Here is a 27,888-nt window from a genome sequence, read left to right on the forward strand (position 1 = left end):
GGTCGCTGCGGTCGCCCCTGCTCCCGCCGGTCGCCGCGCCCGCGGCGCCCCTGCTCCCGCCGGTCGCTGCGGACGCCCCTCCTCCCGCCGGTCGCCGCGCCCGCGACGCCCCTGCTCCCGCCGGTCGCTGCGGTCGCCCCTCCTCCCGCCGGTCGCCGCGCCCGCGGCGCCCCTGCTCCCGCCGGTCGCTGCGGTCGCCCCTCCCTTCCTCTGTCGTCTGGTAAAGTGGTAAGCACTGGGAAGTGGGAACATATTTTTTCTAGCCTGTAGGATTTCTCATTGGAGCCAGTGATATAATCACACATTCACATTGGATTGGATATAATTGCAGACTTGCAGTTGCAACTTGCAAAGCAGAACATGAAGAGGAAAAGTGCCATTCTGGATCTTTTTAAAAAACATGAAGAGAAAGTGAGGAAGATTGCTACTGAACATCACACGGAAGATATTGAAAATGCGGGGTGTCCTAATTCCCCATCTCCTATCCATTCGGATACTGAAATCGAGGAGGCAACGCCAAGTCTTCCATCACCTCAACAACCAAGTGCACATGTCTTTTCAGGTGATCCAGCGAAAAGAACTCCTATTTCAGAGTATGATTTTAATGATCAAGATAGTGTTCGGAGAAGATATATTGCAAAAACAGCATGTCGTCCATATGGACATGCTTTTGAAGTTAGGAAAATCTATGGTAAAAACCGACACTTTAGTTTTGTTTGGTTTGAAAAGTATAGTTGGCTAGAATATAGTGTCTCAAAGGAAGCGGCGTATTGCTTTGTGTGTTATTTGTTCAAAGAGAAAACTAATGGGGGGCCTAGGGGTGATGCCTTTGTTAAAAATGGTTGGAGAAATTGGAACAAACCTGATGCATTGGACAAGCATGTAGGTGGTATTGGTAGCATTCACAACCAAGCTCAAGAGAAGTATAATTCATTTGTGACACCTCAAATGGCAATTGATAATATCATTGTGAGGGTGTCTAAAGAGGATATGCGTCTTTACAAGGCTAGGCTAACCTATTCACTTAGATGCTTGAGGTTTCTTTTGAATCAAGGATTGGCATTTCGTGGACATGATGAGAGTGAAGAATCTAGTAATAGGGGGAACTTTCTTGAACTTCTAAAATGGCTTGCAGAAAATGATGAAGAAGTTGATAAGATTGTTTTGCACAATGCTCCTGGAAACTGCATATTGACTAGTCCAACGATACAAAAACAGATTATTCAATGTTGTGCTGTACTAACTACAAAACAAATTATTGAAGATCTTGGTGATGAGCACTATGCAATCCTAGCTGATGAGTCTAGTGATGCATCTCACAAAGAGCAACTTGCTATTTGCATACGTTATGTTGATAAAGTTGGAAAGGGGTGTGAGAGATTTCTTGGTGTTGTTCATGTTGCCAACACAACTTCCTTGTCACTTAAAGCTGCAATTGAATCTTTGCTTATTGATCATCATTTGTCTCTTACTCAAATCCGTGGGCAAGGATATGACGGGGCTAGCAATATGAAAGGGGAGATAAAAGGGTTGAAAACTTTGATCATGAATGAGTCACCCTCTGCTTATTACATTCATTGCTTTGCACATCAACTTCAATTGGTTCTTATTGCCGTGGCAAAGGGAAATGAACCATGTAAATGGTTTTTTGATCATGTTTCTTACTTGCTTAATATTGTTGGAGTTTCTTGCAAGCGCCATGACATGCTTCGAGATGTTAGAGCTCAAAAGGTTTTGGAAGCACTTGAAATGGGTGAAATTGAAAGTGGAAGTGGTTTAAATCAAGAGATGGGATTACCTAGACCCGGTGATACTCGATGGGGTTCTCATTTTCGAACCATTTTGCACATTGTTACCATGTATCCCACAATACTAGAAGTACTTGATGCTATTGGAAAAGATCCTTCACAAAGGGGTGAGTGGACAAGAATACGTGCAGTGACTTTTGCCTTGGAATCATATGACTTTGTTTTCAATCTTCATGTGATGCTTGTTATTCTTGGCCACACTAATGAGTTATCTCAGTCATTGCAAAAGAGGGATCAAGATATTGTTAATGCAATGGCACTTGTTAGTTTGGCAAAGAATAAAATGCGGCATGTGAGGTCTCATGGTTGGGAAGAATTTCTTGCAAAGGTAACATTGTTTTGCAACAAACATGGCATTCAAGTTCCTACACCGGAGGATAGTTATGTGCCTCATGGAAGATCACCTCGGTATTATGAAGTGCAAACAAATGATGATCGTTATAGAAGAGAAGTATATCTTGGTATCCTTGATCAAATCATTCAAGAGCTTGACAATAGGTTTGACGAGGTTAATATGGAGTTGTTGATTTGCATGTCTGCTTTGAATCCCGCCAATTCATTTGCTTCTTATGATGCACTCAAGGTAATGAAACTTGCTGAATTCTACCCTCAGGACATATCAAGCATTGATTTGGTAAGGCTAGAATTCCAACTTGCTACTTTTATAGATGATATGAGACAAGATGCTAGGTTCAGATCTGTGCATACTATTGGTGAACTATCTGTTATGCTTGTTTGTACAAACAAACATGTTCTCTATGATTTGGTCTACATGCTTATCAAATTGGTATTGATCTTACCGGTCGCCACAGCGAGTGTTGAAAGAGTATTCTCGGCAATGAATCTAGTGAAAAATAAATTGAGAAATAGTATGAGTGATGATCTCCTGAATGATTGCTTAGTGACATTCATTGAACGAGATGTGTTCTTGAAAGTAAGCGAGGACGACATTGTTGAAGCTTTCATGGCAAAGGAACGTCGTAGAGTTACTTAGTGTAGTAGTTTGCTACATATTTGTATCCATGTAAGACTTTGTATTTGCAACGTTGCAAATTTGCTACATGTGGGAACTATAATGTTGTCTGACTTTTGAGCTATATGTATTATATTGTTGCCAACTTTTGTGTGACACTTGGATTAGGTAGGAAAAAAAATTTAGATGTGCACACCCTCCATTTCATTCCTGGCTCCGCCACTGGGAACAGCCAATCCATAGGAGTTAATCTAGTTGTGCCATTTACTTCACAGGAATTTACTCAGATGAACTGTAGCATGCCAGAGGAACCTTATTGGATTCCTCTGATTTTACGGGAACAAAAACATTGGGTCCAAGCTCATTTTTGCACAGAAATAATGATACCATGTGATATAACTCTTGGTTGCCGTGGGCTTGGTCCAAGAAATAGGCATGTGCAGCCTGTGCTCCTGCAATGATAGCATCACATCTCTGCCACAGTATTGTCATTGTAGTAGCTTTCCCAATTTTTTTTAATATTCCTATGTTCCAATCCAAACTCTCTTTAAAACCATGTCCAAAATAACAGATTTTTGTGAATTGGAGGGAGTACCTACTATCTATTTCTCTGTTTGAATGCTGTACTCATGCAATTGAACCTTATACATTTCGAAATTATCTTTGGATGCTCAAGAAAATGGTGCTGCTACGGATGTCAATCTAATTTCTCATTAAATTGCCTTTGCAGGTTATACTGACCACTTTGTTGAAGGTATATTCTAAAGGTGGTCTGTTTGAGAAGGCTAAGGAGTTGCTAACTGAATTGGAAGCCTCAGGCTTTGCACAGGATGAGGTAAAACATGTGGTCTTACACACAACACTGCTCATATCCAAGTTTGTATGGTCCTATAAATTGACCGAAAATATGCTTTATTGCATGCTGTGTACAGATGGCATATTGCATATTGATTGATGCCCTTGCAAAAGCAGGAAAGATATGGGAAGCAACAATGGTGTTTAATGAAATGAAAGAAAAAGGTGTCAAATCTGGTATGATATCATCCTACTGAAATACCTCTATGAGTTTCTCGTTCTAAATGCAACGATGCAGTTCCCTGAATCCTGATTAGTAAACTGTGTTGGCCAGTCTTAAGCATTTGATTTTCTTTTGTCTGCCTCTTATAACTTATTCATTTGATTGCATTTTTTTATTTTTAGAAGCCATGTTGCGCTAAACCCTAAAGGTTGGAGAGATAGTAAACTGTATTCCGAGACTAGAGTGCAACATAGTTTCCGAACAACACTGAGTTTGGAGAGATAGAAGCCATGTTGCGCTCTAGTCTGGGCCTTCGTCAGAAAATCCGCCAACTGTAACTCGGAAGGCACATACTGAAGAGCAATAACCTGATCCTGCACACCAACACGCACATAAAAAGCATCAACACCAATGTGCTTGGTGAGCTCATGCTTCACAGGATTGCGCGCAATGCTGATAGCACCTGTACTGTCAGATAAGAGCATAGTAGGTGTAGTGACAGAAACACCAAAATCCTGAAGTAACCACTGTAACCAAGTCACCTTTGCCGTCAAAAGAGCCATCGCTCGCAACTCAACCTCTGCACTCGAACGTGAAACTGCGGCCTGTTTCTTCGTCTTCCAGGCAATGAGAGAACCACCAAGAAAAACACAGTAAGCAGAAAGTGAACGGCGATCTGAAGGATCACTAGCCCACGTAGCATCCGAATAGGCCTGAAGCTGTAAAGAACTGGAGCGAGGAAAGAATAGACGGTGAGAGATCGTGTCCCGAAGATATCGGAGAACAAGAAGGAGGTGACTATAGTGAACCGAGGTGGGAGCGGAGACAAACTGACTCAGAATATGAACCGGATAAGAGATATTCGGACGAGTGACAGGTAGATAGACAAGACTGCCAATAAGATGACGATAACGCGTCGGGTCAGGCAGGGGGTCACCATCAGTATCACGAAGGTGAACATTGAGCTCCATGGGAGTCTCAACAATGCGCTCGTCAGTAAGAGCAGCACGAGCAAGAAGATCCTGGATATACTTTTCCTGAGATATAAAAAAGCCATCAGAGGTAGAAGAGACTTCAACCCCAAGAAAGTAACGAAGAGGTCCAAGATCAGACATAAGAAACTGCTCACTAAGACGGGCCTTTACAAAGGCAATATACTCGGGGTCATCACCAGTGATGATCATGTCATCAACATAGAGAAGAAGAAGAGTCCGACCATGAGGAGAAAGGTGGACAAATAATGTTGGATCATGAGCACTGGCTGAAAAACCAGCAGAGGCAAATCGCTCAAACTAGGCGCGGGGGGCTTGCTTAAGGCCATAGAGAGAGCGACGAAGACGACATACCATGCCATGAGGAACAGAATACCCAGGTGGTGGCTGCATGTACACCTCCTCACGCAGCTCACCCTTAAGAAAGGCATTCTTAACATCAAGCTGAGATACAGACCAGTGGCGTGCAGAGGCCACGGTAAGAAGTGTACGAATAGTGGTCATATGGGCCACAGTAGCGAAAGTCGCGTTGTAATCACGACCGTGCTCCCGCTGAAAGCCATGAGCCACAAGACGAGCTTTATAACGCTCAAGAGTACCATCGGAGCGAGTCTTAACCTTGTAGACCCACTTAAAAGTGATGGGACGGACACCAGGGGGAAGGGAAACATGATCCCATGTACCAGTGCGTTCAAGAGCAGCAATCTCCTCTGCCATCGCAAACTGCCATTCAGGATGAACAACAGCCTGGCGATACTTCTGGAAAACATGGCTACTTTGATTGTACTCTCTGAGGATGGCTCCCCGCTCCCCGCTCCCCGCTCGCTCCCTAGCCTAGCCTAGCCCACCAGCCTCGCCGCCGTCGAATCCCCGCCGGTAGCCCTCCTCCCCCTCCCTCCGGCCATGGCCTCCGCCGACACCCGCTCCGGCGACTCCAGCCCCGACGGTCGCATCCGCTGGAGCGGCTCTGCCGGCGAATCCTCTGACTCGCGCTCCTACCGCGAGGTCCCCAGCACCCCGCCGGCCCCGCACGGCCCCCCGTCGCCGGTCGCGCCGCGCCCGGCCCCTGCTTCCTCGGCCCTGGTGCCGCTCCACTCGACCGCGCCGGCCGCCCGCGTTCCTGCCGCCGCCCGCCTGGGACCGTGCTCGGAAGTCCACCGTGCGTCTGGAGGCCCTGTACTCGACGCCGATGGATTCCAGCAGCCGCGGAGGAGGAACCGTCACCCGCGCGTGCGTCGCGCGGCCACCCCTCCTTCCCAGCGCCGCCGCCGCAGCCCGTCGCCCGAGGTGGTCGCCGGCCCGTGCTTCAGGTGCCTGGAAGGCGGACACCGGGTGCGTGCCTGCACCAACCCCGTGCGCTGCCGCCGCTGTCTCATCTCCGGCCACGAGTCCAACTGCTGCGAGACGCGGCTGCCTGGCGACCACCATGCGCAGCCTCAGGCGGTTCACCGGTAGGTGTCCAACTCCCCGCCACGCAACCCTCCTCCTCGACTCCCCCGCGACGCCGCGCAGCCTCGTAACGCCGCACCGCCCCAGCCGCCCGCCCCCGCGCCAGCGCGTATCACCATCGCTCGTTCCATCGAAGATGGAGGAAGCGGAGGAGGTGCTCGCGCGTGGCATGGTGGCCACCATCACCGGCACCAGGCCCTCCGTCACTCCGGCCGACGTGGAGGCTTCCCTGCATGCTATGTTCGACCTGCAGCCCGGCGACTTCACCGTACACAAGCACGCCTCGGAGGACTTCCTCATCATCTTCTCCTCGCGGCTGATCATGGGCCGGATGGCCCGCGACCACCTCATCAACGCCGCCCGCTTCTCCCTGCTGCTCCGCCCCTGGTGCAAACTCGCCCATGCCACTGCTGGGAGCTTTGCATACTCTGTGCAGCTCGAGCTCCGCGGCATCCCGGCGCAGGCGTGGCACCTGTCCACGGCCAAGCACATCCTCGGGACTGGCTGTTGGGTTGAGCGGCTGCACCCATACACGCGCTCCCGCGCGGACCTTGCCGTATTCCGGCTCACCGGGCGCGTGCGAGACCTGGCCTCCATTCGCCGAGATGCCATCCTGGAGATTGTCGAGCACGTCCCCGCCGACCGGCCTGACCTGCCTCCGGCCGTCCGCACCCTGGAGTATCCTATCTCCATCCGGCTGGTGAGATCCGCTGCCCTTCCCAGGGTGGTTGATGATGCTACCAATGGCGATGGCACTGGAGATGGAGAGGCTCATGGCAGCATGCATGACCCTGCAGGCCAGGGTCGTGGACGCGGGCAGCAACGCCGCCGTGGCCGGAAACGTCGCCGACCAACCTCCGCCACTGATGGACGCGCCGACGGCATGGCAGTTGACGTTGCCGGCTGGACTTGCTCCAGGGGCCGCCTACGGGCCGATGGCGAGGCGGTCGACCCTGGCTGGTCGGTGCCCCGCGCCGCCGCGGCTGTGCATGCGCCTCCGCCCGTACCATCCCGTGCCAGATGCATGGATGCATGGCCCCAGGCTGGGACCCACCTGCCTCGTCGCAAAGCCAAAAGAGGAAAGCGTGGGGGAACGAAAAAGCGCGCCAGGATTCAGGCGGCACTGGCCAAAGCTGCAGCTGCAGCGGATCCCAGGCCGACCGGGTCGCCCACCCCACCGTTGGTCCTTGCCACCCCGACAGCTGGCACCTGCCTATTGGCGCCCGCCCGCCCTCCTCCTGCAGCCGGGCCCGCAAAGCCCCGGTCGTGCGCGTCGCCTAGCACACAGGGAGACACCCCCTCGGGCGATGGACCCACCACGTCCAATGTCTTCGCGTCTGGGGATCAGGACGGCCCATCCTTACCACCTGTGGCTCCCGAGGCTGATCCGCTGTCGGGGCAAAGCGATGCTTCGCCCTCGTCAGCTCCTGTGGCTGATTTATCACCTACTGCTTTGCATGCCGGCCCGCCACTACTACACAGGATGCAGTGCCCACGTCCACCCCTGCGGCCCGGCCGGATCTGCATGGCCCCCTCTCCTCGCCATCGTGGGACGCGAGTGGTGGGACACCATGCATCGCGCCTTCCACCGCGCCTTCCCCTCCTGCCGCTGCCATCGGAAACGCTGACTTGGGCTGCCCCTCCCCCGCGGCCCAGGAGCCCAGGAGCATTCTGCGAAGGCCCACGCCCGCTTCACCAAGCCCGTCAACGCCACAATCCACCCCTGCGTCCCATGCGCCTCTCGTGCGTAGCGCAGGGCGTTTTGCCACGCCGCCAATCACCCTGCGACGTGCCAGGCAGCCGGCCTCTGTCAGCTCCTGGACCCTTGGAGACTTCCTCGCCGCGGCAACTAAGCAAACTTGCTCTGCCCTTCCCAACCCCGGATGCAAACGTCGCCGACAGCCCCTGAACTTCTCGCCGCGCAGAGGACGATCTGCCACCGCTGTGAAGACCAAACCCGGCGTGCCACCCACCGCTGAGCGCCGTGCGCAGGTTCAGATACTGCGCACCCTCGGCATCATCGGCACTGATCAGGTGATCTCCGCCGAGGCCATGAAGGCTTATGATGGGGTCTTTGTTGCGCCCCTCTCGCATGCTGTGTTGACGGCCATTGCCGTGCTCGTTGGTCGCACGCTGCCCGCCGACCCGTCCACGACGCCTGTCACCACGGTGATATCGGGCAGCCCGATCGAGGCCTAGCTGAGCCGTCGCGTGCCCATCTGTCGACCTCTGCCTAATGGATCACGGCCTCAAAATCATCAACTGGAACGTTCGGGGCCTCAACGCCCGTGCCAGACGTACGGCAGTTCGCTCGCTTGTTGTAACTTCCAGCGCTTCGATCGCTTGCTTTCAAGAGACTAAAATGGAATTCGTCTACTCGTCGACTGTCCTTGAGACGTTGGGCTCTGAGTTTGATGAATACGTTTATCTCCCAGCGAACGGCACCCGTGGCGGGATACTACTGGCGTGGAAGAGCCGGGACGTGACGATCACGGACCCGATGTTCACCACCAATACCATCTCCGCCCGGGTTCGCACAACTGGTAGCACGAGCTTGCCATGGTGGCTATCTATCGTCTATGGCCCCCAGGACAACAACGCCAAGATAGCCTTCCTGCAGGAGATTCGCGACGTCCGCGACGCATGCCCCGGGCCATGGCTCATCTACGGGGACTTCAATATGATCTATCGCGACGAAGACAAGAACAACGGCAATCTCAATCGGAGAATGATGGGGCGGTTCCGTTGCGTTCTCAACGACCTCGCGCTCAAGGAGATTTATCTCAGCGGCCGGCGCTTTACATGGTCCAACGAGCAGAACCCGCCCACCCTGGTCCATCTTGATCGGGTGCTGTGCTCCACGGACTGGGAGGAGCGGCACGGCGAATGCCACTTGCGTTGCCTGGCCTCGGTCGTCTCGGATCACTCCCCCCTCTTGCTCGATTGCTCGCCACTCCCAGCAACGCGTCGATGATTCCACTTTGAGGAGTACTGGACTCGTCTCGCCGGTTTCCCGGAGATCGTAGCGGCCTCGTGGCATTCGGTGGATGATGCCGACCCGTTCCAGCGGTTCATGCGGCGCATGCAGGCCACAGCGCGCAAGCTCACCAGCTTGAGCGCGCGCTCCGTTGGCAACGTGCGAGACCAGCTCGCGATCTCGCGTGAGCTGTTGCTCCGTTTCGACGCCGCGCAAGAGCAACGGGCCCTATCACCACAGGAGGACTGGCTGCGTCGTCAACTCAAGCTCTCTTACCTTGGCCTTGCCTCCCTCGAGCGGACGATCGCCCGGCAGCGCGCTCGCATTGCCTCCCTCAGAGATGGCGACGCGAACACGACATTCTACCACCGCCAGTGCGCATACCGCAAGCAGAAGAACCGGCTACATGGCATCTCTGTCGACGGCGACGCTATCACCGATCCTGCCGGCATGGCCGTGGCCACTTTCGAGCACTTTGATAGCCGGATTGGGACGGACATGCAGCGTGACTGCACCATTAACCTGTCACAATTCATCGAGCCCTCAAACCTGGAAGATCTTGACGCGCCATTCAGCGAAGATGAGATTTGGCAAGCCATCAAAAACATGCCGTCCCGCAAGGCGCCCGGCCCCGACGGCTTCACTGCGGAGTTCCTCCGATCCTGCTGGCAGATCATCAAGCATGACCTCCGATGCTTCTTCAACCAGATTTACGCGCTGCGTGGACGAGGGTTTAGCTGCCTTAACCAGGCACTGATCACGCTCCTCCCCAAGCGCGCCGAGGCCACTGGCCTGGGGGATTATAGGCCCATAAGCCTAATTCACATCGTTGCCAAGGTCCTGGCCAAGCTGCTTTCGATCCGCCTAGCCCCCAGGCTCAACAACCTCGTCAGCAACGTCCAAAACGCGTTCATCCCCGAGCGAAGTCTTCACAACAACTTCATCCTAGTGCGTCAATCCGCACGGCTATTGCATCAGCTGGGTGCCCCTCGCGTGCTTCTGAAACTTGACTTAGCACGGGCTTTCGACTCCGTCTCGTGGCCCTTCCTATTCGAGGTGCTGCGATGCCATGGCTTCGACAACCGCTTCCTTGGTTGGATCGCCCTTCTCCTGTCGTCGGCCAGCACCAGGGTTCTCCTCAACGGCAACCCTGGACCAGCGATTTGGCATCGCCGTGGACTGCGCCAAGGTGACCCCGTCTCCCCGCAGCTCTTCGTCCTTGCTGTGGATACGTTGGGCAGGCTCTTCCATCGCGCGGTCGAGCTCCGAGTCATGCAGTAGCTGCATCCGCGCCGTGCCATCCCCACCATATCCCTCTACGCCGACGACGTAATTCTTCTATGCCACCCATCGCCAGACGATATCGCGGCGGTGAAGGAGATTCTGCAGCTCTTTGGGCGTGCCTCGGGCCTGCACGTGAACTTCCAGAAGAGCGCTGCGGCCCTCATCCGCTGCGACACCGAGGACGCTGCTCATGTTGTCGCGCACCTGGGCTGCCCCATCGTCGACTTCCCGCTTACTTACTTGGGCATCCCGCTCACGCCGCGTCGCCCCACGGCTGCCCAACTGCAACCCGTCGTCGATAAGGTCGCTGGGAAGCTGCCCTCCTGGAAGGCCTGGCTAATGAACAAAGCCGGCCGCCTTGCCTTCGCCAAGGCTGTCTTGAACGCGATTCCCATTCATCAGCTCCTTGTGCTTGCGCCGCCAAAGAAGACCATCAAACTCCGAGGCCGCGCCGAGGCCCACGGCGGCAATTGTCATGTCAACTGGCGGCGCGTCTGCCGGCCTATCCAGTTTGGGGGCCTCGGCGTCCACGACCTCGAGCGCACTGGCCTCGCCCTTCGCATGCGGTGGCAGTGGCTCAGCCGAGTCGATGCTGGCAGGGCCTGGAGCGGCCTAGACCTGCACTTCGCGCCCGAGGAGCGCGCGCTCTTCTTCGCCTCGACCACCATGGCTATCGGCAATGGCCAGCGCGCCCTGTTCTGGGAGGACCGATGGATCAACAGACGTGCAATCCGAGAGATCGCGCCTCTCCTTTTTGATCTCATCCCCAAAGGGCGTCGCAAATCAAGAACTGTTGCGGACGGCCTTCACGAGAACCAATGGGCCGCGGACATCCACGGCATGATTGGCATCCCGGAGATTGGAGAATACCTGCGCCTCTGGCACATGATCGCCGAAACTGTCCTCACTGACGCACCAGACAACATTCGATGGAAGTGGACCGCGAGCGGCGAGTACTCCGCCAAGTCCGCATACCTCGCCACTTTTCAAGGCTCCGCGAGATGCCAGGCTTGGAAACTTACCTGGAAGTGCTGGGCACCGCCTCGGGTGCACTTCTTCCACTGGCTTGCCAACCTCGATCGGTGCTGGACGGCCGACCGCCTCGCGAGGCGCAACCTGCCGCACCCACAGCGCTGCCCTTTTTGCGATCAGGCTCCGGAGACGATTCATCATCTTCTCCTGGAATGCCCTTTCAGCCGCGAAGTGTGGCACGAGATCCTCTCATGGCTGCGCCTCTCTTGCCCGCTGCCCAACAACGATGCCACTCTACACGACTGGTGGTGCTCTGCAAGGCACGACACCCCTAGGCCTATGCACAAGGGATTGGCTTCCGTTGCTTTGCTCGTCCCTTGGATGATTTGGAAGCATTGCAACGGATGCGTGTTTGAGGGTGCAACACCGTCGGTTACCTCCCTGGCGGCTACGATTAAGGAAGAGGCCGACCTATGGGCCAGAGCGGGCACCTTGGGGCTTCGGGCCATCTTGCCACAGACATGGGATGTCCACTAGTGTGCATGTGTTCACCTTGTAAATGTGCCTCCTAGGAGAATTGTACTAAACCCCTTATTTTCAATACAATGAACCGCAAAAGTCTTTTGCGCTTTCTCGAAAAAAAAACAGCCTGACGATAGGAAGTCAGCTCAAGAACAGCAGCACCAACGGTGGGAAATCCAAGACGATCAACAGGCGGACGAGGGCGAGAACGCAAGGCATAGGGAGGCTGAGATGAGAATGACGACACATCCGTAGAGGCATCCACATGACGTGAACGACGAGTGTAACACTGAGGAAAAGATGGAACAATGCAAGGAGGGATCGACAAGGTAGAATCGGGGGCTGAAGACGAAGAAGTCACCGGAGATGAAGGTGTAGAATCCGGTGACATGCTAGGAGAGGAAACCGTGGGAGATGGTGGTGGCAGATCGGCAAGAGTTGGAGAAGCAGAGGTAGTAGAACGAATAGACAAAGGCTCGATGGGGGTGAGAGGTGTATCAGGAAAAGTGAGGAAAGAGATATCCTTCACTGAAAAGGTCGAGGAAGATGGGCGAGGGTAGAAGGGACGAGACTCATCAAAAGTCACATCCCGAGAGATACGCATCCGACGACCGATAGGATCCCAACAACGATAGCCCTTATGCTCATCACTATAGCCTAAGAAGACACACTCAACAGACTGAGCGATCAGTTTGGTGCGTTCGCGAGGGGCAAGAAGAACATAGCAAACACAACCAAACAAGCGAAGCATCGAATAATCAGGAGAACAATCAAAAAGACGCTCGAAAGGAACACCACCCTGTAGAGCAGCGGAAGGTTGTAGATTGATGAGATAGGTGGAGGTGGAGACGACCTCAGCCCAAAAATGAGGCGGGAGAGAGGCAACAATCATCAATGCACGAGCCGTCTCAAGAAGATGACGATGCTTTCGCTCAGCCACGCCATTCTGAGCATGAGAACCAGGACAAGAGAACTGAGAAAGAGTCCCTTGCTCAGCAAGAACACCCCGCAACATCTTAGAAATATACTCGCCAGCGGAGTCAGCACGAAACACACGAATGGGCGAAGAGAACCGAGTGTGAACCATGGCAGCAAAACATTTATAAATAGACAACACCTCACTACGAGAAGTCATGAAATAAAGCCATGTGTTACGAGAGAAATCATCTATGAAAATAACATAGTATTTATGACCCCCTTTCGAAGCGAAGGGAGCCGGACCCCATACATCAGAATGGACTAAATCAAAAGGACGCTTAGACACTGACTCACTATGCGAATATGGTAACTGAATCTGCTTGCCAAGACGACAACCTTGACATTCTAAATAGACATCTCCTGAGATAGACCCCAGAAGACCTCGACGAACTAAAGACGACAAACGAGAACCACAAAGATGACCTAGTCGATGATGCCACTGCTGGAAGGAACCGGTAGCAGAGGCGATCGAAGCGAAGGAACTGGCGATAGTGGTGGTAGCGGAAGGAACATGAAGCCAGTCTAACTCCCAAAGACCCTGAGAATCACGGCGGCGAGGGCCAGCCCCAACCAGAGTGTGCGTGCGACGGTCCTGGACAGAACAAGAGTCAACGTCAAGGATGACGCGACAACCAGAATCAGTAAGTTGGCCAGCAGAAAACAGATTCATGGTAAGTCCAGGAACATGTGCAACATCAGGGACAGAATAAGGAGTGGTAAAATGGCCTCTACTAACGACAGAAAGAGGAGTACCATCAGCAGTGAGGACATAAACATGAGAATCAAGCGATCGAAGAGAGGACAGAGTGGAAGAATGAGAAGACATATGAAAAGAAGCTCCAGAGTCCAGAACCCATGGGGATGTACCTGACTGTGTAGAAGGTGGTTGCTCAGTGCAAGAAGCATCAATCACATAACCAACAGTACCCGTCGAGGAAGAACCTGAAGCAGCAAGCAGACGCTTAAGTCTCAAAATATCCTGCTCAATCAAAGCGGTGGCTGAAGATGTCGAGGTAGTAGACGAAGTCCCTGAAGATGATGATCGCGCCTGATACAGGTGTTTCTTTTTCCGGAAGCACTGAGACTCAACACGACCATCCATGTTGCAGTAGCCGCAATGTGGACGGGGGCGGCCCGAGCCGCCAGGAGGAGTGGACAAGAGCGGCGGAGCACTCGAGCGAGACGAAGTCGGTGCAAAATGTGGCGTAGCAAGGGCACGAGCAGCGAGCACAAAGGGAATCTCTAGTAAACCAGCACCACGCAAGCGAGTCTCCTCAGCACGAATCTCAGAAAGTGCCTCCATGAGAAAAATACGGCCATGAGCAAACAACTGAGCACGTCGGGGCTCAAACTCCTTACGGAGCCGAAACAAAAACTCGTAGACATGATGAAACTCCAAATTGGCCTGTACAGCCTGGCAACATGGGCAAGTACGACAACCAGCATTGCGGAGAGAATCAAGCTGGCGCCAGATAGCAGAACTCTGTGCATAGAAATCATCAACAGTGGAGTCACCCTGCTGAAGAGCATGCTCCTGACGAACCACAGAGAGGTATAAGGCATCACCAGAGGGCTCATAATGCTGACGAAGACGGGTCCACATCTCAAAGACAGTAGGAAGACCCAGAAACTCAGAGGCAAACTGGGGCAGAACACTGGCAGTGAGAACAGCTGCAGCACGAGCATCATCATCAAGCCACTGGGTGTAAACAGACAGAGCACCATGATACGCCTGAAGAGCCTCCTTATAAATCAAAACCTGCTCATCATAAGTACGAACAACAGCCTCATCAGCAAGCTTAACTGCATCCTTCGCAGCCTGATTAGCATCCGCAGGAAGAACCGGTGGCGTCGGCGGAGTGGGGGCCACAGGAGGAACCGGACGTGTCGGACAACGGACGTGTCGGACAACGGACGTGTCGGACAACGGACCTCGCCAGAAAGAACGCCCCATAGACGGATGCCACGCATGTGAATGCGCATGAAGCCAATGAACTCGGTGTAGTTAGTGCCATAAAAAATCACCGGACAACGAGGAACAACAACGTAGCCTGATGCAGCAGACATTTTTTTAGGAAATAGCAGGGATCACGGGAACCAGCGGTTGGCAGATCCGGCGAGACGCGGGATCGAGCCTACAGGATCTGGCAGAGGATCTGCGGGATCGAACGGGACGGTGGGATCCAGCAGGGGCTGTGGAACGAAGGCGGTGGCGGCTGGAGGTCTTCGTGTTCTAAGGCAGAACGGGGACGCGTGGCAGATCGGGCCCGATCCGACGCGGACGGCGGCGGCAGGCGGCGGGTCCCTTGGTGGCGGAGCGGATCCGATCTGACGCGGACAGCGGCGGCGGGTCGCCGGTCCCTTGGTGGCGGCGCGGATCCTGGTGGCACCAGCGGGAGGAGACCTGGATCTGGGCGGGAGGAGACCTGGAACCGAGCGGGAGGGATGAGCTCGATCTGGGCAGGAGAAGAAACGTTGGCCGAGAGAAAACGGCGGCGGCGTGGGATTGGATCAACACGAGTTGCGCGTGCGAAAAAAATAACCTAAAGCTCTAATACCATGCTAGGAAAGCAACTTGTATTCCCATGAGGCCATAGGCCGATATATATACATGTACAGGTGTGGACTATATGCAGAGAACCCCTTATACAATGGGATAAATACAAAGGGGTACATGGCTATATTATATATACTCTAACAGATTTGACCGTAAATATTCCGCTATTCGTAAGCTTCCAATGCACCCTATCAGACTCTTCTGACAACTGGACATCCATGAGTCTCCTCACAAGGTGGAGCCAATCCTCCCAGGGATGTCCAATCAGTGATCGTCGGAATTGGATATTTAGAGGATTTGACTATAAAATTGTGGCTACGTACGCATCCTTGCGTTGCACAATATTATAGAGAGCTGGATATTGGATGGCTAGAGGCGGCTCCCCCAACCAAGAATCCTCCTAGAATCTCGTTCCCTCACCATTTTCAATAATAAATTTAGTTCTATGGAAAAAGGCTGACCTTACTCTCATCAACCCTTTCCAGAATGGTGAATCATTGGGTCTGACATGACATTTACCTGGGCTAAGGTTTTAGAATGTAGGTACTTATTACGCAAAATTTGTACCCACATAGCTTCTGTCTCTACAGAAAGTCTGAACAACCATTTACTCAGCAGACATCTATTCTTTACCTCTAAATTCTCAATTCCCAAACCCCCTTGGTCTTTGGGCCTACAAATAATATCCCATTTAGCTAATCTGTATTTCTTCCTATCATCATCACTCTGCCAAAAGAATCTGGATCGATAAAAATCTAACCTTTTGCGTACCCCCACTGGTACCTCAAAGAAGGACAGGAGGAACATCGGCATACTTGTAAGTACCGAGTTTATCAGAATTAATCTTCCTCCATATGATAGCAGCTTACCCTTCGAGCAGCTTAGCTTTTTCTCAAATCGATCTTCGATGCATTTCCACTCACTGTTGGAAAGCTTCCGATGATGAATAGGTATGCCTAAATAACTGAACGGTAGGCTCCCCAGTTCACATCCAAACAATTGTTTATAAACATTTTGTTCCTCTTTGGCTTTCCCAAAGCAAAACAGCTCACTCTTCTGAAAATTAATTTTCAAGCCTGACAATTGTTCAAAAAGGCAGAGTATAAGTTTCATATTTCTGGCTTTTGCTACATCATGTTCCAAAAACAGGATAGTATCATCAGCATATTGCAGGATAGACACACCACCATCCACCAGATGCGGCACCAGTCCACCTGCACCAGATGCGACACCAGTCCACCTACCTGGCCTTCCTGTTTAGCCCTTCCTATTAGAATCGCCAACATATCGGAAACTACGTTAAATAGGATGAATGACATTGGATCTCCCTGCCTGAGACCTTTGAGTGTTTGAAAAAAATGGCCAATGTCATCATTGACTTTAATGCCAACACTCCCTTTTTGTACAAAGGATTCAACATGTCTCCTCCATATTTCATCGAACCCCTTCATACGTAATGCCTGTTGTAGGAAAGGCCATTTGACATTATCATAAGCCTTCTCGAAATCCACCTTGAAGATAACCCCATCTAGTTTCTTCGAGTGAATTTCATGCAGCGTTTCATGAAGGACTACCACACCCTCTAGTATGTTTCTGCCCAGCATGAAAGCCGTCTGACTAGGTTGCACCACCTCATGTGCAATCTACGTTAGCCTATTCGTTCCTACCTTTGTAAAAAAATTGAAGCTGACATTCAGAAGGCAAATAGGTCTAAATTGTTCGATACGCACCGCCCTTTCCTTCTTTGGCAACAGTGTTACTGTTTCAAAATTTAGATGGAATAGCTGCAAGTTTCCGTCGAATAAGTCTTGAACCATAGGTAACAAGTCACCTTTGATTATGTGCCAACATCTTTTGTAAAATTCATTTGATTGCATGGCTCTGACTTTCTGTATCTCGTAGTGGGGTGCTATTACTATTTGCGTTTTCTTGATCTTGTCAGATGACCTTATCCTCTGGTTTCTGCAGATGGCTATGCATTTAGTATCATGATTTCAGCATTACATCGAGGTGGTTATCGTGAAGAAGCAAAAAAGCTTGCAAAAGAATTTGAGGATCAGAATGTCACATATGATCTTGTTATGCTTAACACTTCACTTCGTGCTTACTGCAATACATATGATACAGAAAGTGTAATGAGAATGCTGAAGAAAATGGATGAGTTGAATATATCACCTGATGATATCACATTTAATACCTTAATAAGGTACTTCTGCAAGGCAAAGGTCTATCACCTAGCATACAAGACGATTGAAGATATGCATTCGAAGGGCCATCAATTGAATGAGGTATTTTGGTTCTTGTATCTTGGCACAAGTCTCTAAAACGTCTTATATTTATGTACAGAGGGAGTATATTTTTACTAAGCTACATTCTGGATAAACCCAATTGTTACATTCTTGGTAATTTCGGTTTATTGGAATTATGACATGCTTGCTGAACCGAGTGTGGGGCATTACATATTTGTTGCGATGCAGTGTATAGTAACTAAAATTTCTATAAACCTTGTCCAGGAGCTTTGTTCTGAGGTAATGATACAGCTAGGAGAAGCAGGTTTTCCTTCTGAAGCGTTTTCTGTGTATAATATGATGAGATACAGTAAGAGAACAATTTGTAAATCTCTTCATGAGAAGGTTTTAGGCATCTTAGTTCCAGCAGGACTTCTGAAGGATGCCTATATAGTTATCAAGGTACTACGCTTTTGGCATTTACTACTGGTATCTCTATTGTTTATTTTGTGTATATTCACTAACAAAATGCTGATTTAACAGGACAATGGAGAGTCGATATCTCCACGCTCTTTAGAGAAATTTGCTACACAATTCATGATCTCTGGCAACATAAATTTGATTAACGATGTTATGAAAGCCCTAAACCATTCAGGATGGCGTATAAGCCAGGTGACTGTTTTGTACTTGGTACTTTCTAAGTATAGTTTGGAGTTGAACCCTGGATGGCTGGAAACTGAAAACTGGTAAAATCTTAGACCTGACTAGGACAAGGGGGGTGCTCCAAAAATCACACGATGAAAGTTAACTAAAATTTCAATTTTGCAACTTTGTATATACATACACTTGATATTCTTAAATCTGACATACATCTCAGCTGTGTGATTTACATATGAGTTCATCAGTTTCCTTCCCCCTCTCCTAAAATCTACTCCCTCCGTAAACTAATATAAAATCCAATGGTGAACATGATTGTTCCACATGCAGGAAATCTTTGGGAGAGCAATTCAGCGATACATCCAGAAGCCTGATAAGAAGCAACTATTGTTATGCCTCTTGGACTGGATGACTGGTCAAGGCTATTCCGTGGACTCATCATCAAGGAACTTGCTTTTGAAAAATGCACAATTCTTTGGCCAAAAACAACTGATAGCAGAAATCCTTTCTAAGCAGCAAGCAGCTTCAAGGATAACAAATAAGCTCATTGATTAGCACAAAATTTAATCAAATCGAAGTTGTTCAGATTCATCATATAATGTTCTGGAGACAGTTTTTTGATGATCGGCGGAGTTTGCAACTACTTTTGTTGCATTTGGCTTGAGAAATCATGGCAACAAATTACTGAGGAAGTCGCAATATTTTCTTTATCTATTATGATTAAAATTGAAGCATCAGCAAATTTACTTGTTTTTCTTAGGGGATAACATGTTGCTTTGGATGTTTTGACTTTACCCATAGATGTATGCAGACTATTTTTTTTTTTTGAAACGGAGGCACAACCATTACTGAGTACAACCGAGAGAACAACGCACACAACACACATGCCCAAGGCAAGATACAAAGGTGCTGAGCACTTACACACAACCTCACCAACAACAATAGAGAGGTGAGTCAGACAACAACGAAGCCAGGCCTTCAAAGTGGTGCCTCCAAGAAGGGTACGACCAAGATAGCCGCCATCATCCGATCCACGAAGATCAGGTTTTCACACGGAGGAAGACGCCATGAGGGGGAGCGCCGCGACGGAGCCTTCAGGAAGGGTATGACGACCACGGCTGCAGCCACCATCGGTCAGTCAGAGGACCACAGCTGCAGCCACCAAATGGTGTACCTCCGACACTCACCCCTACCAGCGCACCCTAACTCCATCAACCATTCGCAACCACGCCACCTGCGGGGCCATGGTTGCTCGCCCGCACCTGGGACGCAGGTTCCGTCCACAAACGCCACGCCTCCCACCGCTAGAGCCACCGCCCTACAAGCAGACATCCACGAGACCTGCACAAAGGCCCCGGCTTTCGATCAACCAACGACCCTCGACCGATATAGATACCCGCAGACGCTCCATTGGTAGAGCTGCACCAACCCGCCCGTGGCCGAGGAATGAGGGAGAAAGGGGAGCGGACGAATCCAGACCGACAACGCATCGACGACAGGTGACGCGACCACATCAAGGCCACCCATCCCTCCAACCGAGCTCCCCGCCGAGCATGAGGAAAAGGGGGGAGGATCACCCTCGTGTCGCCCCATCATGGTAGCTGGCACAACTCTCCATGAGGCCATCCGCAAACGTGTGCCAGCCGATGAGGGAGATCAGATCGACCTGCCGCCGCAATCGAGGTAGTTCACTAGGGAGGCCCTCCCGCGTCAAGCGCCGCCATCGAGTCGCAAGGGCCTGACTAAACGGGATCGCCCGCATCCATCGCTGTCGCGCCGCCCTCACACCATCACGCCATGGCGAGAAAAGCCGCCCGCGACCCGCATCGCCAAAGGTGGATCCAGACGCATGGAGTCGTCGCCGCCGTCAAACGCGAGCCGGCCTGCACCACCACCAAGCCGCCAGTCGCACCATCGTCATGCCCTCGTTGCCGGCCCGCGCCGGAGCGCCGATGAGCTGCCGCGCCCGACCACCAGCGTTGCATCCCTATCGTGAGGGCCGACCCGTGCCGCACCGCCAAGCAAGGAGACGAAGGGGCCCATCGCCGCTGGTGACTCACGGGCTTTGCCCGCGCGTGCTCCTAGGCGGCGGCGGGGGGAAGAGGGGAGGGGGAGGCGACAGATCTAGGGTTGCCTCCTGGGGGCACCCGTTGGAGCGCCTCGGGAGGGAGGAGGAAGGTTTTTCTCGTACGAGAATTTACAAGTCTTGCCCTTATTCGCGCAATAAGAAAGACCCTAGCTTCTTTGCCCCGGCTTTCATCCAAAGATTGGCCTCATCGACAATGAGGTTGAGCAAGATTTGTGGAGGTGCGCTCTTTTGCTAGAACACTCTTGCATTACGCTCGTTACATATGACCCATGACACTAACATGGTGATCGATGCCTTTGCTTTTCGGTCGACGATGCCCACGACGCTCACGCTCGACCACCACGCCTCAACGGAGTCGAACAAGTGCCAGGCGGATGTGTCGAGGTCGTGGATGCGAATTTTCTGAATCACCAAGTTCTAAAGCCTGAGAGATTAACGACATCTAAAGAAAAGATGTGAACCACATTTCTGTGAGGGGGCAAGGGCCACAATTTGGGCATCCTCGCTTATCCAATCTGCCAGCCGTCCAGAGCCTGTCTTGAAGTGCAAGCCAGACAAAGAACTTGACTTCCGGTGGTGCCCACACCTTCCAAACGCTCATCAAGCTGCACCTCATGTAAAAGCATCCAAAGGGTAAAGAATTGTGTGACATGCTCAATGGAAACCAATGAAGGCGGTTTGATTTTGAGGATCCACACGCTTTCCTTAAGGGCCTCCTGTACCTTCCAACGCTAACGGGAGGAGGACTGAAAAATGAGCTGAGCGATATGCTTAGGCTTGCGGCCTAGAAGCCAAGGAGAGTCTCATAATGGAGTCCTTGCACCATTCCCGACCGTAACGGTAGTACAAGCATAGAAGAACTCAAGGTCTTCCATGTCGCACGGGTTCCCACTCCCTATCCACAACTTTGTGGGATCCTTCCACTCGTACCAAGGCCACCGCAAGCGCAGGCCCCGTACGAACTTGTTGGTGTTGAGGACCCCATGTCCACCATAAGCAAACGACTAACCATGTCCCAATTGACCTTGCATTTTGCTTCTGTTGTCTTTTCGGACCCTGACCACAGGAAGGTCCGCTTAAGTTTGTCAATGTTCTGCAGGATCGTAGGTTGGACGACAAGGGGCGTAATGAAGTACTCCCTCTGTAAACTAATATAAGAGTGTTTAGATAACTAAAATAGTGATCTAAATGCTTTTATATCAGTTTACGGAGGGAGTAGATCACTTGAGAAGCGAGCACCAACTTGACAAACGCTGCACGCCCGATGGTGGTGATGTTTTGGCCCTAATAAGTTGTCAATTTGCTTGCCACCTTGTCTACAAGAAATTGCAGGTCAACAAGCTGCAACTTCCACACCCAGAGTGGGAGCCCCAAAATATCGGAGCGGAAAGGAAGCCTTGATAGCTGGCAACCCCTGGGTGATGCGGGCCAAACCAAGGTTGGCGCACTGATTGGGCACCATTGCAATATTATTGAAGTTTGTGTATAGGCATTGCAAATGGATGCATAATGGGGGAAAATCTGCCCTTAGTACTGACCATATATTGCCGGTGTTCAGATTTTTATTTAGTCTGGATTTAGCTAATGGGTTTTATATCCCTTTAAAATGGTAAGTACAGACAGAAAAAGTGATTTATTTTTCGAAACAGTAAAGGAAAGTAAGTTGGAGATTCCATAATTTTTCTAGTAAACAAAAGTTGGAGATTCCATAAATTTTGTGGAAAGCGAGAGGATACCATGTTCTTTTCTTTTGTTACGCTCCAAGAAGTCAGTTTACTTTGTTGTGCCTATACCTGGTCATGGACAGCCTAGCCTGGACGGCCCGACCCGACCCGACACAAAAATCCGAGGCTGGGCCGGGCCTAGCCATGCCATCGGGTCGGGCACGGGCCTAGAAATGAAGCCCTATAGTCGGGCCGACCTGGCTCTGGCCCATAGAAAACAAAAATTAAGTCGTGAACGGGCCAGGCCAAACGGGCATTGTCGGGCTTTGTCGGGCTTGGGCCCAATATTTAAACCCGACAGTTGGGCCGGGCCGGGCTCGGGCTGGGTTTTCAGCATCGGTTTTTTTTGGTCCGGCCTGAAGCCTGGCCGGACATATGCCCATGTATAGTTGTGCCTATATTCACTAGATTCTTTTTTCACAGGGTTATAGTTAATTGTGCAATATTATTATTTTCTTTTTTGAAAGGCAAACAACGGGTGAATAGACAACATGAGGTGATAGTAAGTTGGCAATTTTGTCAACTTTTAGGACTGAGACAGAATATATTTTATTATTCACACGTCTCTTTCACTAAGATATTGTATATTCATGGTTAGCTAGATAGAGGGTTCTCTATGATTGAACTACTGACAGTAAATTAACTGGATCTATTTAATTAAAAAACTGCCATATCAATGTGAGTCCACATACATTCTTGCATATTTGCTTTATCTGGCTTAAGAGAGAATCTTGTCGCTTACCCTGGTTTTAGAACTTCGAGACATGTATTTGTTTGTCCTGTGAGATACATTGTGATCACCAACCGGTGGTCGTCTGCTTTCCTGCAAATAGCACCATAAAATCAAGTTCATTGAACCCAGACAGATTTTTGGTGGAAAAATATCGATATATTTATTTGGGAAGTTGGTTTATTAAATTTCAAGGATTATACAGTATTGTTGTGAACCTCAATTTGGTCCACATTTTCATTTTCATTTGTTCAAGTTTCGTCTTGATTATCTTAGCATGGTGATATGAAAAGAGTGTTGTATGTGACAGTGGCAAAGCTTGGACAAAATCAAGGAGGGACCAACTATGTTTGCTAGATGAATTAAGCTGTAATTTTGATGTTTAATTAGTAAAGAAGCTTGACATACTATTATCTAAACAAGCCCACCATGGTCACCACTCATCGCTACCCCTTATCCCCTTACACGAGTCGGCCAGCCGGTCTATATGTTTTTGGCAAATTTTAACATGTTGCCTCTTACTTTATCTTTTTACATTGTGGTAAAAAAGTAAGAGTTAATTAGGCAACTAGTTGATATGGTTCACATCTTATTATACACTCTTACCTTTCATGTGAAAACAGGCGAAAAGTCCTCCCTCCACCCCTCCCGTGTCGTCCCTACAGGCGACCAGATGCAAACCCTAGCGACGACCCCTCCTCCTCCCTTCCCGTCTCTCCCCCCCGCCGCCGCCGCAGGGAGCCGACGGGCAAAGCCCAACCAACGTAGGCGGAGACGGGGCTCTGTTTCCCTTGTGCGCGGTGCTCTGTTGGCGCGGGACGACGGCTCGGGTAGGGATAGCGGGCTAGCACGGGGCCTTCCGGCGCAGCAACGGGCGCGCGGGACGACGTCGGTGGTTGGCCTCTACGGCGCAGCATCGGCCTGCAGCTCGCACGTGGCATGGCGACTGCGCTGGTGGTGTCTTCAGGTGGTGGCGTGCGCACGTATGGTTTCCTGACCAGATCCAACAGGATTTGGCTCCGGGCCAGCTGTGCGCGATGCGGGAGGCAGCCGACGGATTGTCTGGGTATGTGGGCGTGGCGTGGTGGCGGCCCCGTGGTGGCTTGGGCTTGTGGGGAGATTGGGCCTCTCCTTCCTCGATCTGGATCAGCCAGGTTTGGGGGTGTGGATGGCATCTCTCCCCTTCCTCTCTTGAGGGTTGGCAACGACGGCTGGTCGCACGGGTGCGTGCTTAGTGGCTCCGATGCTTGGACCTCGCCGTGCCACGCGGGTTGGGGCACCGGCCCGGCTTGGCTGCTGCTCCGGCCATGGGCGGCGGCGCGGGGAGGCCCGACGCATGGGCGGTGGCCTCCCGGGTGGCACGACGCTACACGGTGGCTCGAGGCTCTGCCCGCTGTGATGGCCGACTTCTACTGCGGGGTTGGCTCGTCTGCGGTTGGACCATGTCGACCTTCGCTTTATCTCCTTGTCTCTCAGGCACTACTTCTATCGAAGGGTTGGGTCGCTACCGGCTGTGGTCCATCGCCCATCCCGCGTCCGGTGTGGCAGGACCTAGTGTGTAGGACCGAGCTCGTCTCGTGCATGGTGCAGCAAGACCGACCTCGTCTCGCACACAGTGCCGCTGGACCACGCTCGTCTCACGCCCAATGCTGCAGGACGAGTCGACGGAGGCCAGTCTGGCCGGCCTTTGGGTCTCGGTGTTGGGGGTTGCCCAGGGGTGGAAAAGGCGGCTCCTTTTCGCTCATGTCTTTGGTTGGGGTAGCGGCAGATCTTGGGTGAGGTGGTTGCGCGGTGCTGATGGGAAGAGCCCGTGGCTTGGTGCCGCCCAATGGCCATGGTCATGTGGGCGGCGTAGCACACATGATGTGGCGATCAATCGCGGTAAGTGTTGGTCGGTGTGAAAACCTGCTCTATCTTCGGACGAACTGGCGGCGATGAAGCTCGTTCCCTTCTTGAAGGCGTCATCGCGTTCCCTTCTTGAAGGCGTCATCGCAGCTCTCATCGCTCGTCGTGCTGCTCCAGGGGAAACTCTAATCACCGGATCGGGCGGTGGCGACACTTTGGTGTTGTTTCCTTCCTGAAGGCGCCGCCTTAAAGCCCACGGTTCATTCATCGTATGGGGCTTTGTCCGTGATTGCTCTTGTAGTGCTAGGGATGATGTTGCTGCGATAAAAACTTATGTATCATGTTTTGGGCGTGTCCATGTGTTGTCTTGGTGTGAGTTTGTATCGTGTTGTTGTGGATTGTTGCTTTATATATATAGTGGGACAAAAATAGTTTTTTGGAAAAAAAGGACAAGAGGAAGCATGTTAAAACTGCTTATATGTTTTTAGAGTGTGGGTAGCATAATCATCAAAAGCCCCTTGAGCTGCATAATAACTGTCAGTATTATGATAGAGGTGCAGAATTTTATTCTAAAAGAGTCGTCATATCCGTTAGAATTGCCATAATTTATGGAAGGAGCTACATATCTAACCTTCCACGCTCCATATTTGGAGCACGAGAGGGATACTATGGAGCGCCCTCCACAATTTTAGTTAAGTTTTTTCTCATATGCGCACGAGTGTGCATATCATATATTAAAGAAGGAAAGGGGGAAGAGCCCTCCGCGGTTTCATTACATTAGGTGTTACATGGCGTTACGACTCCCTCCACCTCAAATGCGTTCCACGGACTACTCGCTATGTGCCCACTCCAACGTCACCCCAAAGAACGCCTCTAGGTTCCCTCGGATTAGGCCCGCCTGCATCCACACCCTACTCCCACTCGCGATCCGGCACAAAACCTGCTGCAGACATGCCGTCGCATCATCAAATACAATGGCATTTCTATGCTTCCATAATTCCCACATGGCGAGGAGGCACACGGTCCAAACCATCTCTATGCTGCGCCCGTGCATATCTTGCCTAGTGCACCATCACTGCAGTGTCTCCCCTGGCTACGGCTCACCGTGCGGTATTCCTAGGGCAAAGAAGACCTTTGCCCATACCTCCCTCGGGAGCGGGCACTCGATGAGTTGAGGGTTGATCGTCTCATCGTGCTGGTGGCAAAAAGGGCACATGGCCTGGTGCGGCAGCCCTCTTTGCGCCAATCTATCAGAAGTCCAACACCGGTTCATGATCACAAGCCATGCGAAGAATCTGCACCTAAGCGGGGTCCGCGAGTGCCATGTGAATTACGCGGTTGGGGAGACCTCTCGCTTGCGGATTTGGCCGCATTGGCAGACTTGGCCGAAAACGTGTCGCCGCTCTTCCAGGACGAGATGAAGCGATCAGCCCGCTCATCCAGTTGCACCACCGCAGCCCTTGGCTAGACCTCCAAGTACTCCGCGAGGGTGTCCTCGCCTAGCGCTCGCTCAATATCTATGGCCCATCTCTCCATAGTGACTGCTTCATATAATGTTCTCGACCTCCATGTTCTGGTTGGAATCCTCTTATAGATTCACGGTGCAAGCTCCTGCATTCGATAGCCGTTGAGCCATCGATCCTCCCATAACAGTGTATTCCTCCCATCACCGACCATTGCTCGTGTCGCCACTAGGAATATCTTCCTGGACTCCTTTGGTATAGAGAACATAAACTCTAACCAAGGCTTATCTTGATCAGCCCTACTCAACCAGAGCTACTTGGCCCAGAGGGCCACATTCATCCATCACAAGTCAAGGATACCTAGGCCTTTGGCCCACCTAGGAGTGCACACTCTCTCCTAGGCCACCGCGCACGCACCTCCTCGCGCATCCGCCTTGCCTTCGCAAAAGAACCCGTGACAAATCTTGATTAGGGCAGCCAGAGTCTTCGAGGGCAGATCAAGTGCCAACATTGAGTGGACCGACATTGCTGAGAGGACGGATTGTACTAGTAATTATCGACTGCTCTTGGGTATAGTTGCCGCTTTCCAATGCGGTAGACGTGCTGCAAGCTGATCCATGAGGCCCTGACACTGAACTGTCGTGAGCTTCCTTATGGAGAGAGGGAGGCAAAGATACTTGCATGGGAATGCGGTGCTCGGACACCGAAGGGTGGCGCACACTTGGACTAGATCCTTCTGGGAGCACCGGATGGGTAGGGACGCGCTCTTCGTCATACTGACTTGGAGGCTGGAAGCCTCACCAAAGACGTGAAGGATGGCATCATAAGCAGCTAGATCACTCATAGTGGGTTTGAGGAATATCGTGATGTCATCCGCGAACATTGATAGCCGCTGCTTGAGGCCCGAGCGTGCTAGGGGCTTGAGTATGCCGGAAGCCATTGCCTTGTGGAACAACATGTGGAGGGGCTCAATGCACATGATGAACATCATTGGGGATATTGGATCCCCTCGTCGCAAGCCGCAACAGTTGAAGATGGCTTCTACCGGCACTCCGTTGACCGCAATCCTAGTCGATAATGTTGCTAGGATCCCACAAATCCATGGAGCCATTTTGCACCGAAGCCCATCTGTTTCAAAACCTCGAGAAGAAAAGGCCACTGGATGGTGTCAAACGCCTTCAATATGTCCAGCTTTAGTAGTACCGCAGGGTCTCGCAGCACATGGAGGCGGCGCGTCGTGCATTGCACGAGCATGAAATTGTTGTGGAGAGATCTCCCGCTCACAGACGCGCTTTGGTTGTTTGCCTACAAGATGCGACAGCTCCGCATCCAACCGCGTTGCCAACACCTTCTCCAAGATCTTAATCGCGCCATGGATGAGGCTCACAAACCTGTAGTCTTTGAGCTCCATTGCCCCACTCTTCTTAGGTAACAGGGAGACAATCGCTTTGTTAACCGCGACCATTCCACGCTCATCTCCGTGGAAGAAGTGCTCCAATTCCCGCATAAGGTCGTCCTTAATGATATGCCAACAAAATGCGTAGAAACGCCCCGTGAACCCATCCGGCCCCGGTGCCTTATAGAGCGACGTACCTTTCACCATCTTCTCCACCTCCTCGCTT

General features: G+C 51.5%; 1 protein-coding gene across 1 annotated transcript in view; it reads left to right on the forward strand.

Moving 5' to 3' along the window:
- LOC123443707 (pentatricopeptide repeat-containing protein At1g10910, chloroplastic) overlaps positions 1-19,157 on the forward strand; it is a 35,641-nt gene extending 16,484 nt beyond the window's left edge. Inside the window, exons 5-10 of the mRNA XM_045120207.1 lie at positions 3,512-3,616; positions 3,714-3,813; positions 17,499-17,818; positions 18,044-18,220; positions 18,302-18,430; positions 18,746-19,157. Coding sequence (XP_044976142.1) covers positions 3,512-3,616; positions 3,714-3,813; positions 17,499-17,818; positions 18,044-18,220; positions 18,302-18,430; positions 18,746-18,970 — 1,056 coding nt within the window. The 3' untranslated portion in view covers positions 18,971-19,157. The remainder of the gene's footprint in view (positions 1-3,511; positions 3,617-3,713; positions 3,814-17,498; positions 17,819-18,043; positions 18,221-18,301; positions 18,431-18,745) is intronic.
- The last annotated feature ends 8,731 nt before the right edge of the window (positions 19,158-27,888 follow it).

This window comes from Hordeum vulgare, chromosome 3H, assembly GCF_904849725.1.
Source record: "Hordeum vulgare subsp. vulgare chromosome 3H, MorexV3_pseudomolecules_assembly, whole genome shotgun sequence".
NCBI lineage: Eukaryota > Viridiplantae > Streptophyta > Magnoliopsida > Poales > Poaceae > Hordeum > Hordeum vulgare.